This window comes from Bidens hawaiensis, unplaced genomic scaffold, assembly GCF_021521415.1.
Source record: "Bidens hawaiensis isolate Kalapana, Puna unplaced genomic scaffold, B.hawaiensis_p1.1 tig00009285_1, whole genome shotgun sequence".
Classification (NCBI taxonomy): Eukaryota; Viridiplantae; Streptophyta; class Magnoliopsida; order Asterales; family Asteraceae; genus Bidens; species Bidens hawaiensis.
The window spans coordinates 1-14,964 of record NW_027491685.1 but is presented as its reverse complement, the minus strand read 5'-3'; the positions used below and the strand labels follow the sequence as shown (position 1 = coordinate 14,964).

The 14,964-nt window shown below is 34.4% G+C and overlaps 1 protein-coding gene across 1 annotated transcript; it reads left to right on the top strand.

Annotated features, from left to right (window-relative positions):
• Positions 1 to 1,645: 1,645 nt before the first annotated feature.
• On the top strand, positions 1,646 to 4,127 carry LOC143531898 (uncharacterized). The gene is made up of 7 exons (XM_077027091.1): positions 1,646 to 2,289; positions 2,383 to 2,629; positions 2,741 to 2,791; positions 3,023 to 3,364; positions 3,441 to 3,528; positions 3,681 to 3,817; positions 3,918 to 4,127. The coding sequence occupies exons 1-7, from the start codon at positions 1,646 to 1,648 to the stop codon at positions 4,125 to 4,127; spliced, it is 1,719 nt and encodes a 572-aa protein (XP_076883206.1).
• The last annotated feature ends 10,837 nt before the right edge of the window (positions 4,128 to 14,964 follow it).

The following is a 14,964-nucleotide window of genomic DNA, read 5'->3' as shown; positions in this document are numbered from 1 at the left end:
GTGACTTTTCTATTTCACGTTTTATGTTTTTGACATCTTTGGAAGAGTTGAAGGACTAAAGCTGTCGATTCTAATTGTTGCGGGTTGTTGTTGGTTATTAAAAGCTAAAAGGTCCGAAGGTGCATGGTTGTAGAACTTGAAAGGTTAAACCATATCTAGTGGAGTATATAAGCAACTGATAACTTAGAGGGAATGACTAAAGAGCTTTTAGCTTTCCGATGCCAAGGCTGGCAGTAAATGCGTTCATCTTCAAATAGTGGAGGTTCTAGTCATATAGCGAACATTAGTGGAAATTTTGGAGTAGTTTAGAAAGCGTGTGAGTTAACGCCTGTGAAAAAGGCAAAAAGCTCATATGTAATAGTAAGACGTAGTTAGTAGATCGACTAGGACTTTCATTGTCTCCCTGCCGTTAACGATTATCGACGTTTGTCTTCGTCTATATTGTATCATGATTCTAGGTTTATATTCTTAAGAGTCTTTTGCGTTACTCAGAGGTGTTAGATCACATGTCTGATATAGTTCATCGGCGAGTCGTTTATACTCACTCTAGAGTTGTATCTTTTATTCATAAACATTCAATTGAAGGTATCAAAGTTTCTTGATATTCTTCTACAAAACCGACACTCCTTCTCTCCATATCATACCCTTTATTTTGAAAAAATCACTCAAAAGCAGCTTATTATAAATATTCTTAGTTAGTTGATGAGGGTCTGTTTTACACTAAGGCCCTGTTCTTGAGTTTTTTTAAAGGAGGGAAAGGAAAGGAAAACTAAGGATAGTTAAAAAATGAGTGTTCTTGAGTTTTTTTTAAGATGGAAAGGAAATAAGTAGGAGGAGTTAGAAGGGATTAAATTGATGTTTTTTCCCAATAACTTATCCTCTCACAAATGGCGGATAACTAAGGATAAAAAACCAAATTACAATATTACCAACTAATCTTTTCATCTTCTTCATTACTTCAACCCATTTTCTGCTTCTTTCTCTAACGCCTTTGATTCTATCAAAATCGCTACCTTCAAAATCGCTGCTATCAAAATCAAAGGCTCCAGGTTTGTATTCATCTTATTCTTCATTATTGCTAGATTTCTATCGTAAACAAAGAATTTCATATGTTTGACCCTTTGAAACATTCGGACTTTGATATTTAATAAGTGAACTGCATCAGAGGTTGTAAATATATATCTCCTTTGACTTTCTATGATCCTTTAGTTGAATAGCATCATTAGGTTATTTTTATATGTTATAAAGATAAACCAAATAGAGGTGTGCGTATAGCGAAACATGTGATTGCATCTCAAATAGTCTTTGACTTTTCAACACATTATCACAAACAAACCAAACAGAGATACATGCTATCATTTTGTATGTGATGGGTTAAGCTTGTTATAAGTATTATAAGTATTTAATAATGGTTTTTTTATGTACTTGTATTATAATGGTTTACATAGAAATATGCTATACTGAAACAGGTTTTGATCTTGTTTTTATAATGGACGATAACTAATTTCTTGCGGTGAGATGACACCATTTAGCTGTCATTCATTTGGTTTGTCTAGTGGTAGCTCTTATAGCACATCGTACACATCGCAGTGGTAATCGTGTTAGGGGAGAAGAGATGTTACATCGACGACGAGTACGTGAAGAGATGTTGCATGAACTTGCAACAGGTGGAAAATGCCGACAAATAATTCGTATGAGTGAGAATGCATTTATGATATTATGTCAAAAGTTAGAAAGTGATGGTGGTCTCCGATCAACTCAACGTATGACTATTGAAGAACAAGTTGCAAGATTTTTGCATATAATTGGAAATGATTTTAGAAATCGTTTCGTCTCTTGGTTTTATTATCAATCTGGGTCAGCAACAAGCGTGCATTTTCATAGAGTCTTAAATGCAATTATATCATTAGAAGACCAGTATCTTATTCAACCTACCGGTGATACTGTGCAAAAACAAATTCAAGAGAAAAGAAGATTTTATCCATTTTTTAAGGATTGTATAGGAGCAATTGATGGAACACATATTCGTGTGAAAGTACCTAGTAAAGATGCTCCGAGATATCGAGGTCGGAAAGGATATCCAACTATCAATGTATTAGCTGCTTGCACATTCGATTTGAAGTTCACATATGTTTTAAGTGGCTGGGAAGGCACAACGTCTGATTCAAGAGTCTTAAAAGATACACTTACTAGGGAAGATAAATTAAATACTCCAGATGGTAAATTTTATTTAGTGGATGGCGGTCTACCACTCAAAAGTACACTCATAGCACCTTATAGAGGTGTTAGGTATCATTTGAAGGAATACTCAAAACGTGCACCTCAGAATCCAAGATAATTGTTTAACCTTCGACATGCATCACTAAGAAACTCTATTGAAAGGGCGTTTGGTGTTTTAAAGAGAAGATTTCCAATAATTAGAAGTACAACCGAGCCGTTCTACTCATATGAAACACAATCACAAATATTTTTGGCTTGTTGCATTCTTCACAATTATCTACTTGAAGTTGATTATGATCGAGAACTTGAAGATGAAGTTGCACAAGAGGTGTTAAATGCTACACAAGATGTAGAGGATCATGCTCCAAACGCCATGGATGATAGAGGGGAACAAATAAGAGAGTCTATAGCAAATGAAATGTGGAGTCAATATTTGTCGCATCCAAACAATGAAATTAACATGTCTAATTAATTATAAGCTATTTTGGAGTTTTTGGAACTTGAAATTTGTTAATCATAGATATTGTTGGGCCTTTGGAAACTCACTGTTATTCAGTTTCTTTATGAAAATGTTAGTGATAATGCAGTTTCTTTATGAGATTTTTATATTTGGCTATTATTAGTATGGAACAAAATTGTTGCAGGGATTACACTAATGACAGAAATGGTAATCGGTATTATTAGCATATGGATTTGCTAGTTGTATACTTTAGCATATATTTGTTTCTTATAATGAGTGTTTATGTTAGACATTTTACTAATAATACATATTTGTGAATAAAACTCTCATATGTTTATGCAGAAATTAGCCATGAGCAAAAAAGATGGAACGTCCACAAGATTTCATTGGACCACTCCAATGGACACCGCATTTTTGCAGGCAATGATTACGAAGAAAGACAACGGTAATAGAATTGATGGTACGTTTACTCCCCAAGCTTACACCAACATGGTGGAGGAACTAGGCAAAGCTTTTGGAATGGACCTCACAAAAGACCATCTAAAGAATAGATTAAAAACACTCAAAGATCATTTTTCTAAGTTCTATGATGTTCTTAAAGGGAATTCAATGAACGATTTTTCATGGGATCCGAGCACCAAATTACTTGGTGCAGAGGAAGAAGTCTGGGAAAAATTGATCAAGGTAGACCTTGCATATAGTTGGACATTAATTTTTTTTAATTATCCTTTATCTGTAATTTTTATGATTTTGTAAACAGAAGAGTCCCGAAGCTGCAAAATGGAGGGATAAACCAATTCTTCATTACCACGAGATGCTAGAGTTGTTTGCCAAAGATAGAGCTACAGGTGCTAGAGCAGAAACTGCAAAAGAGAGAAACAGGAGACTGAAAGAAAATGATCATACACGGAAACAATTGATGAGATTGATCAAATGGTGGAAACCAACGATATTACCTTGGAGAATATCACTAGTGCAGACGATATTCATGTTGTATCAGAGACACCTGATTCGCAAGCCAAGTATCCAAGTTTTTCGAAGAGTAAGAAAAGAAAGCTTGAGAAGGATGATGAATTTACAACAACACTTATGAGTTCAATTAACAATGTTGCTGATGCTATTGGTAAAAGCACAAAGGTATTCAATCAAATTTTAATATTACTTTTTTTTCTAAAATTTATATATATATCTTCACATGATTTCGTTGCCTAATACATGTTGTTTGTTACTATTTTAGGATTTATGCAAGGTAATGGAAGGTTCTCGTGCATGTGTTTACTCAGAGGAGGAAATCTACAAAGAGTTGGAGATTATGGGCATAGTGTCAGAGGAGGAAATCTTCGATGTGTATCTTTTTTTGGTTGAGCGCCCGGAAAAAGCACGGGCTCTTTTTGGTTGTCCTCTTAACAAGCGGGTGAATATGTTACGTAGAATGATGGGAGCATGAGAATGAGATTTGAAACTTGTTTTGAAACTTTTGATTAAACATGTTTTTTTTTTGGAAACCGAATTGAACTTTTTTGGAACGTTGCATTTCTTGTTAAAACTAGTTGGTTATTTTTTGGAGACGTTATTGCTTATTAAAAGTGTGTGTTTGTTTTTTTTAATCCATTATGGATGAGGCGTAAAATTGTAAAAGTGTTATTTTCCTTTTCTTTCCATCCAACTTAAGAACATAATTATCCTTTCCTTTCCTCTAATTTCTTTCCAACTCAAGAACACACCTAATTAAAAAAAATTTCCTCCCTTCCCTTTCCTTTCTTATCCTTCCATCTCCTTTCCTTTTCTTTCCTTGGTTAAAAAACTCAAGAACAAGGCGTAATAGATATCTTTTTAGCATATTTAACTCCACTTTATTTATAAGTAAACTAGCTTTTATCCCATGTATTACGCAGGGTTGTTTTACATTATTCATTTGTAATACTTATATATTTTTTGAATTTTAATTTTATTTATTGTAAGGAAGTTAATAATATGTTTGGTAGTTGATGATGAAATTAATAATATACTTAGGATTTGATGATGAAAGAATTTACAAATAAATGAGATGTTATAACTCGGTTTAAAAGCTATCTGGGTTTGATGAGACCAATGACCCGCTTATTTTTTTTACTATAATTTTTTTTAATTATAAATAATTTCTTTTTTTTAATCGGATATTAATTTTTAGTATATCCCTATTTTATAGAATTTTCACATCAAATATTTGGTGTTATTAATTTTTAATATAATGAGATGTTATAACCCGTTTAAGGGCTATCTGGGTTTGTGAGACTCATACCCGTGAATTCGGATCAAATGCATGAGAAGCCTCCATTTACAAATAAAGCAACCTGGTGACTTGAGAGAATGAACTAAGCAACCAGAGAGGCTTTAAAGGGTTCGTTTATATATATTTAAGATTTAAGATATATTGTTGCATGCACAATAATTTTGTACTGAAGTCAATAATATATAGTAGAAAAACCGACAATATCGATGAAGTATAGTATTGTTATTCTTATTTCTTGCCCAGGTATAAAAGTATGTTGTCAATCGTTGGCCTGACTTGAGGTAACCTATGTACACATGCTAAGGCAATGTCTAAAACCTTGAAAACTTGCATACTATCTTTCCCTTCAAAAGGAAACTCAAAAAAACCTAATTTATTATTAGAAGCATTTTCTTTCCTTTCTAAAACCCTTTGTTTCGAGGCTAAGACGTTTGGTCCTCCAAGCATGTCCAAAAGTATCAATCCAAAGTCGTATATGTCACAATTTTGTGTCAAAAAACTGCTACTGGTATTTTCTGGTGATAGTGGTGATAACGGCGATAGTGGCTTCTGCTGACCAGCTTCAGGTATTTCAGTTGCAAGTTGGGTAAAACCGTAATTAGCAAGATGTATACTAAAATTGGCACCAATCATGATGTTGGAGGCTTTAAGACCGCCATGGACATTAATGACTAAGTTTTTGTCTTGTGGAGGTTGAAAATGAATGAAAGCAATGGCTCTTGCTATTTGGAAGATTATCTTGAACCTTTGTTTCCAGTTTAGAGGCGTGTGACCATGTCTCCTAGCTCCTGTGAAATTATGGCGAAGCGTGAAATTTGTTAGAGTTATGAACAAGAAAGATCGATACTTATTCATTGTAGAGATTGCTCTCGATAACTCCCTTCGAAGATGTTTGTGAACATAAGCAAATATATGAACATAATATAAACTGAAAAAAATGACATGTATTGTCTCAATAATGTGTAAATGTAATAAAAAGATTATTAAAAACATACCAAGAAGCAAATCATGAAGACTACCCATGGGGTAGTCACAAACAACAAACTTGAACCTTTTCGAGTAAAGATAGCCATTTAGTGGAATAAGATGGTCACATTGTTGGCCGATTGATGCTAGTCGTGCCACACGTCGTGCAAACTCCTTCCTCCCAACACAAACCATTCTAAACCTTTTAGTACGCAACACTTGCCTTCTATAAAAACCACTTTTTCAGTCATTCCCAATGGACTCTCTCCAAGTACACCAACCGATGCTCTCATCACATCCTTCATGGTCCACCCTAACCCGCTATCTTCTTTGTCATTACCACTATCACAAGATGTTGCCAACGACATATCATCCACACATCCAATTGAGATGTCGTCATATTCGTATAGAGATAATAATGATTGTTGGTTTTCTTCGCTATACCTAACCAATAATATAAACAAAAATATATGAATATCTGAATAGTTAATTACAGAAAACTAAAAGTATACAAGATTGCCACCTCATACTCCGTCTAGGTTTCGTGTTTATGGCTCTCGACAACATCGTCGACTTGGTGAATGACTGGGTGTAAATATGCGACTATTTTTGTTATAAACTTTAGTTGTTTTAATTGGTTTAAACAAGGCTTTTTGTAAACTACGTTAATCCCTAGAGTTTGTCGATGAGAAAATGATGGATTTGTCTATTATCTAACTTGTTGTCCAAAGACAGGAATCTTTAATAGAATTCTAATAATATACGTTTCTCAAGTTTCAAAATATGTGACACACGAATAAAAATATTTATGTATCAGGCGCTCTAATGTATCATGCGTTATTATCAATGTTTTAAAAATCAGATCGTATTGGCTGACCCAATTGGGAACCACATACATGTGTGCTTATGAACCGCTTTTATTTGAGCTGGCTGATTTTAATATAATGTTGCCAGTAACTAATCAATAGGGATTTCTACATACATATAACACTATAAAAAACTTTTTAAGATGGACGGCCGCCTCCCTTAAAAATCGCTATGTTCCTCCCAATCAACTGCTATGGTGCTCATCTGCCTCTTAACCCTTAACCAGGTAATTGTTTTCTCAATAGCAGTTTGCGGTGTTCCTTCTTTCTTATCCCATCTGCTAAACATGTATGGTGTTTGTATTTTATAACATGGATCAATTAGATTGATAGGATTGTTCAGATTTTTTAGAGATTAGGGCTCAGTTCTAGAGATTTGGGCTTTAGTTAGGGGTGTTCTTCGGGTTTCAGGTTGTTTGGGAAGATGTTAAGTTATTGGCTGAAAGTGGCGGCCAGTGCACCATGGTTGTTCTTTGTCGGGTGCAATTTCTTAGCTGGTTAATCCTTATGCTAAATAGCATATTAATGTAGGTTTGAGAGTACGTTGATGAAGTTAGATGTGTAGTAAGAAAACAACATATAAGATAAACATATACTAACATTCAAACAACATAAACAAAAAAAATCTGCAAATTCAAAACATATAAGATAAACAGTTGATTATACGGTTTTCTCACACTTTGTTATATTTTACAATGAACATTAAAACAAGAAGGGTGACGTGTAGGGGTGCAAACGAGCCGAGCCGAGCCAGCTCAACTCGTTTAGAGCTCTATTTCTAAAGCTCGAGTTCGGCTCGTGAGTAGTTTTTCAAGCTCGAGCTTGGCTCGGGCTTACTTTTGGGCTCATGCTCGTTTTAATTTTTACCTACCCACCCGCTTTAATCTTTACTAAATTCAGCGAATCTTGATATCCATATTCAGTATATACTACACTACATCTTAATGAAATGATACAAGATAATTGACTAATTAATATTTTGTGTTTTTTGTAATTTGCAATTTATGTGTAGTCTGCAAAGCGTTTTGTTGAGCTTAGTTGGATCTTTTTTTTTTCTGTAGGCTGCCAAAATCAGGTAGCAATGCCATGCTTTAGGGTTCGGTTTCGAGGCCAAATCATGTCATACAATTCGTGGTGTTTGGCAGCTGCGTAGGAGGTATTGCGGGTAAGAAAAGATAACCAAATAGTAGCATGGTGGCTGCCAAAAAAGTACTGCAAATGGGACAACATGTTTGAGTATTTCGGGCTCAGACATGGGGCTGGATCTAGGTAGACAAAAGCTACAATATACATTTTGACTTTACTATAGTTTTTTCAAGAAACTTGTTAAAGTTATGATTTTGGTTAAGATACGAAATACCCATGTAGAAAATAGTCAGAATACTAAAAAAAACATGGTAGTAATCAAAATCTGATATTTTGAATTGTTTGTTGTTCTTTTTGTAATGGTTATACCTATTAGTTACCATTTTTTCAACAATTAGTTTTTTTTTTAATATTTGTTTGAATGTTTTTTGCAGTTGAAGTCCCTCTTGTTAAACCTGGTGTTGTTCAACCAAAGCCTAAAGTGACTCCATCATCAGGTAAAATCTTGATAAAAATCTTGTTTTTTATAATAACTCCATTACTAAAAGATGTTGATAATAATCTTGTTTTTCTTTAAAGATCGTAACTTTATGACTAAAGATTTTCTTTCTTTAGGTTTGCTTGCCATTACACAGAAGACAGTTCATGGGTGGCTAATGGTAAAAAGTACTATAGATACTCTGTTAAATCAAACAAGACCAACAAGGAAGTTAACATTTCGGTTTCCAAGCTATACGGGCTTCTTTGGGGTCTCACCAAGGCCACAAGCGGTTCATAAGGGCAACCTACATGGGTTAGCTTAGTACCAGCTGGATAAAGCATAGAGCTTGTGTACATCCACACCGCTTCTCCTGCTGAGGTGTCGGGTTTCAAGCTACGCGTTGACTTAAAAGGTCAAAGAAGACCAAAAGATTGTGGAAATATAGAAGGTTTAGAGGAAAGTCCATTTTTTGTGATTTTTCTTCAAGAAGTTGTATTTTGGTTGTAATAAAATGGGTGTTATGTTTGTCAAGATATAGCTCAACCCATATATGATGTTTAGTGGTTTTCTCTACTTTTGGGTGTATTGGTAAGTTATTTGTGTCAATGTCTTGGTGAACTATTTTTAAGATGTATTTTGGTTGATTATAATGAAAGTCTGTTTAAGATATAATTTTGGTTGGTCATAATAAAAGTTTGGCTATTTAATACAATTACTAAAAGCTCTAACAAAACAAATAGATATATTTCATTAAGCACGAATTAGTTTAGAGGGGTAAAATAGTTATTCTGCATAGTCATTCAGATGTCCAACCAAACGACATTTACTGGTTCAGTACTTACTGGCTCAGAGTCTCTTAATCATTCAGACCTCTTATTGGTTCAGCACTTAATGGTTCAGTATTTCCCAAACTGCCCCTAAGTATCACATATGCCAAAACGAGAATACCCTAAAACTTTGTTCCACGCCTTTATGTGCGTAACGGATATTCCACCTCCATTATATGAAATGTTGTACTCTGAAAATAGGCCACAACTCACAGGTTACCATTTTAATAAATGGATCAAGTTATCGTAAACGGGTCAAATGAACTGCTTCAATAAAAAGGTCAAGTTTATCATTTTTAAAGAACATGTTAATCTCATGATTATCAATTTTAGTGAATGGGTCAAAAATATAACAAACGGGACAAAGTTATAATTTTGATGAACGCTGTTAAGTTTTACTTTTATAAATTCAGAAACTTGGTATGCGACACACATAAAACTAGTTTTAATGATTAACAAATCATTTTTTCAAATATTTTTTACAAGTAAGATTTAGACACCTTAATATGAAATAAAAAGTACTTTTTTATATAAAATAACAAAGCAAATTTGTTTTTCTGGGATTTAATTCGCTTTTATTATAAAAAAAATAAAAAATCTTCGAAAAGAAAATGCAACTATGACTTGTACTCTTATAATCTTAAGTGACCCCATTAACTTGTTAATAAAACATATAAAATAAAAATATATTATACAGGCTAATCATGTCCCTTCAATAAGACTAGAGTCTATAGTGGTTTATAAAGTTTGAACTTTGAATGCAAGTGTAAACATTCACACAACACAAAGGCTCCCTTCAATAACCATGGAAAAAACTATCTCAGTTTTCACGGTCTTCATGTATTTGTTTTTTGCCGTCGCCCCACCTTGTTTCTTTTCTGATCCGGTCTTGACCGAGTCATCTCCAGAATCGGATTCAAATGTTATCATTCTCCTGAACGAGAAGTCAAAGCTGGTCTTGGATGAAACACTTGGTGTTAACAAGGATGATCAAATGGCGAGTCCGAATTCAGTCCCGACGAAGCATCAACTTTATAAGAAAGCTACCTTAAAGTTACTCGGGTTGGGACGTCGTCTGCTCAAGATGTTTGAGAAGAAGTTCATGGTCCCACAGACCAAGATATCGTGTGGAAAGAGTGCGATCTTTTATGGAAAAATCTATATTTTGGATGTGCAAACGTTCAAGAATGATCAGGTTCCGACTAGGTTATGGTGACATGCGTGTGATATTTGGGTGAATGGATCTTGGAAACTATGTTTGTAGTTTCAAAAGGCAATGTGATAAATCATTAGGAATTTGACATGGATTCATGTTCTCTTTCTTTGTTGTTCAATTGTCAATGTTTGACAATTTCATGATGGAATATCATGTTTACATGTGATATCATAACATTGTAATGTTACCCAAAAAAAATTAGAAATCATCTAAAGGTTTATCTACAAACTGTAAGTGAGTGAGTATTGACACTTCGCAATCGTTACTTTCCCAAAGTAAAATAAAAAATAAAAAAAAAAATCATCAGAAAACGCCTTTATCATGCACAATTGTTATATTGGGTAACTAGGGTATTGACCCGTGCACGACACGGATGGAAATATAGAAATTGTTAAGTAAACACATATATAAATTCAAACTGCAAGTTATTTTTTAATATATTTTTTTGAGACAGCAACATGATTTTTAATGACAATTCATATTCATATGCGTACAAAGTACTGAAATACATAAACTTACAAATAATGACATTACATAGTAGAAAGTTTAGGAAGAGCATTTGAAACTTTAAAACTTTAAAACATAAACTTTAAAAAATAATATCAATAGAAAACAAACAAACTTCACTAACATTAGTCTTGAAAGCAAACAAATCATAAAATTAGCATCCAGAAAAGATTTCCTATAAGCATCCAATAATGATTCGGGCTTCTTTCTTCCAAGACCAGGAACACAGTTGATGGCATAAACATTAATACAACAATGTAACAAACACAGTGACCAACTGACTACGAATAATGTTTTACATTTCACATGAAAAAGTCGTACACCCTAATAAACTGAAGCACGTGCAAAGCGCATTTAAAAACCAGAACCAAATAGAAAGCTTTTTAAAATGAGTTGTTTTGACCAGAATCAAATCGATACGTTTGAGAATGACCCATTTTAGCACAAACCAAATTGATATCTTCTAAAATTGACCTTGTATGACCCGAACCAAATCAATGCGATTTTAAAAAGATCCGTTGAAACACGAATGGAATCGATGCCTTTTTATGTTGACTTGTTGACCATAACTAAATTTATACCCTTTTAAAACGCCCCATTTTGACCTGAATCAAATAAATCGAAACATTTCAAAAAAGACCCATTTTCATAAATAAAAATTGAAGTAACAAACTTGAAGATTAAGGCAAAAACTAAAGGGTAACACATACAACTTTCTTAGCTTTTGAAATCCTTTACACCAAATACGAATTCATTAGTACTGTTTATGAATATCCAATATATATATATATATGTATATATAAAGCTTTAATGACTTCAACTCACTTAAAAAGTTGAAATTTATGTGAACCTTTTACTTAATATGTGAACCAGTCATATTCTTTGATTTTTCAATAGACATTAAAACCAAACACCAAACAGAGTAAATACAAATTGAAACAAAACTAAATTGAAAAAAACTAAAACAAAACCAAAACAAAAATCCTAAATAAAGCCAAATACCAATAAAACTAAAATAAAAACCAAAATAAAAATGAAAAACTAAAATCGATAAATCTGAAACCAAGCCAAAAACAAAAACTGTAAAACCGAAACGAAAAATTGAATAAAGTTAAACCCATCTAAAACGAAACTAACACAAAAAAAATCAAACAGAAACGAAACTGAGACGAAACAAAATTTATAAAAACTAAAACCGAATTAAATGAAACCAAAATAAAAAAGCAACTACCATGAAACTTTGGAAAGAAAACCCAAAGTCATTAAGAAATATGTATATTAGTAGTATACTAAGTTAGAATATGTTAAACAATGTTGTAAAAGTCGTTAGGCGGTCCTAGGCGGTCGACTGGGGAGTTATGAGTACTCGGGAGTAGTCGATGATTACTCGGAAAATACCAAGGAGTACTCGGCCGAGGCGGGGAGTACTACTCGGCCGCCTACTCGGGAGTTTTAAAACATTGATGTTAAATGTAAATAGTTGAATGTAATTTAATTTAATTTTGAATTATTTTATTAGTAAGAAATTATGAGAATAAATGTTATTTATGGAAATAATTATTGATTTAATTTAATAGTATAAGTAGAAGTAGATATGATGCGTCTAAGCAGTCTTCCCTTGGTATAAGTCAAATGATTTTGCTGTGGGTATGACGGTATGAATGAGTGGTGGTGCCTTGTTGCTTCATTTGCAATAGAGATGGGATGTATTGACGACAAATTTACAGAAATTGTCCTTTATCATTCATCTAAATTTCACTCGTTGTCCCTAATCTTTAAAATTAATCTTTTTTGTCCTTTACGTTTCAAAATCCTTTATCGTTTGTCCTTTTCGCCTAACTCAGTTAAAAATCTTCGTTAACTCAGGTCATGTGCCTTGCACATGAGAGCAAATTGGTCATTTTACCTATTAAATTAAAAAAATGTTTTAATAAATAAAGAAAACAATAAAAAAACTACAAATATATATTTAATTCTTTCACTCTCCTTCTTCTTCTTCTTCTTCTTCTTCTTCCTCCTTCTCCTCCTCCATTACCAATCTCCGGCAGCCACCACCGCCACCGTCTTCTCCGACAAAGATCAAACCCCTCTCTCTCTCTCTCTCTCTCTCTCTCTCTCACGCAGACAAACACATCCACCATGACCATCACCATGAGTCAACCACCACAAACAAGCACCACTGGAACTGCAACTACCACAACCATCGCCGGACTTGCTACCACCAACCCTAACATCGCCACCACCTGACCTGTCACCATCTGCTTCACTCTCTCCTTTGTTCTATCACTATAATCAATCTGAATCATCAAACAAAGCTTTGAAACAACACCCAGCTCCACCATCTCTTGAAGCACACCATTACTTCCTGAAAACCTACAAACCAAACACAATATCCCCATTGCCCTATCACTTGCCACATGAGAAACCCTCAGGATCTTCTTTTCACCGCCGCCAGTCCCGCTGCGTGCTCCACTAGCTTCGCCGCCGCCAGTCCCGCTGAAAACCTCCACCACGGGTCAGGTGGTGACGGGTCAGTGGCAACGGGTCAGGTGGTGGTGACGGGTCAAGTGGTGGTGACGTTAGGGTTGGTGGTGGCGGTGGTTGCTTCTGAAGATTGGTAGTGGAGAAGGAGAAGGAGAGAGAAAGAATTAAATATATATTTTTAGTTTTTTTTATTGTTTTCTTTATTTATTAAAATATTATTTTAATATAATAGGTAAAATGACCAATTTGCCCTTATGTGCAAGTCACATGACCTGACTTAACGAGAAATTCTAACCGGGTTAGGCGAAAAGAACAAACGCTGTTGGATTTTGAAAGTAAAGGACAAAAAATATCAATTTTTAAGATCAGGGACAACGAGTGAAATTTGGGTGAAAGATAAAGGACAATTTCTATAATTATGTCTATATTGACTAAAGTAATTCTAAACGATCAATTATATTATTATAAAGGTGTATTGGTTTTTAATGGTCCCAACTATTGTCTTTTGGTCACTGTTGGTCCCAACTAATGAATTGGCTACTGATGGTCCCAACTTTTAAAGTGTTTGTTCCTAATGGTCCGCGACTAACAGAATTCTAACGCCGTTAGTTTCAGGTCGTCAGGAAAACATTTTTGGCCGGAAAATTCAAATTTATTGCCAGAAAACATCACCTAAACACCACAACAACCGCCAATTGACTCACCGCTAACCAACTACCACCACTTGAGCACCATCAACCGATTCCGTCGATGGTTCTAAGGTTTCCGGCGACCTCAATAATTTGGGCTTTTACTAGAAAAAGGTTCCTAAAGGCCCGATACGATGTTACCAAGATGTTTGGGACGAAAATGTTGAGTTTTCGGGAAAAAAATTGAGTTTTCCGGCCAAAACCGTTTTTTCGGCGACGTGAAGCTAACGACATTAAGACTCTGTTAGTCGCGGACCGTTAGGAACAAATACTTTAGAAGTTGGGACAATTAATAGCCAATTCATTAGTTGGACCAGCAGTGACCAAAAGACAATAGTTGGGATCATTAAAAACCAATATACCTATTATAAATATGTTTCAAAATAGTAGAGCTATGGATTATGACCGAACTCATTTTATAGGTTTTTGAAACAATATGGTTGGTTGAAAATGTGCAAGTGCCAATATATTATTATTATGTTAATCATAAGGTCACTTAAAGTGGCCACTAGGTCACCTAATTGCAAAATGTGTTCACATGAGCACCTGATCGAATTTTTTTGAAGTATAGGTCTTCAAGCATCTTTGAGAAATGATTGGATCCCTAACTGCTTGGTGATTTCATATAACCTTTGCAAAACTAAGTAAACGTCAAAATTTCTCAATTCAAAGATAAAGTGTGTTTTAAGTTTCTCAAGATTCATTGGGTTACCCAGAGTAGATCACACCCCTAAAAAGATGGGTGGGTTATAGGAAGGCATTAGGGAGTCTTAGCATTGCGTTATTAGCTAAGTGGTAGTGGTGATGGTGGTATAAAGTTCGTTCTTCTCAACTATGGGCTAGGGTGATAACCGTGTTCATGGTAGCATGAAGTGATATTAAGTGGTCCC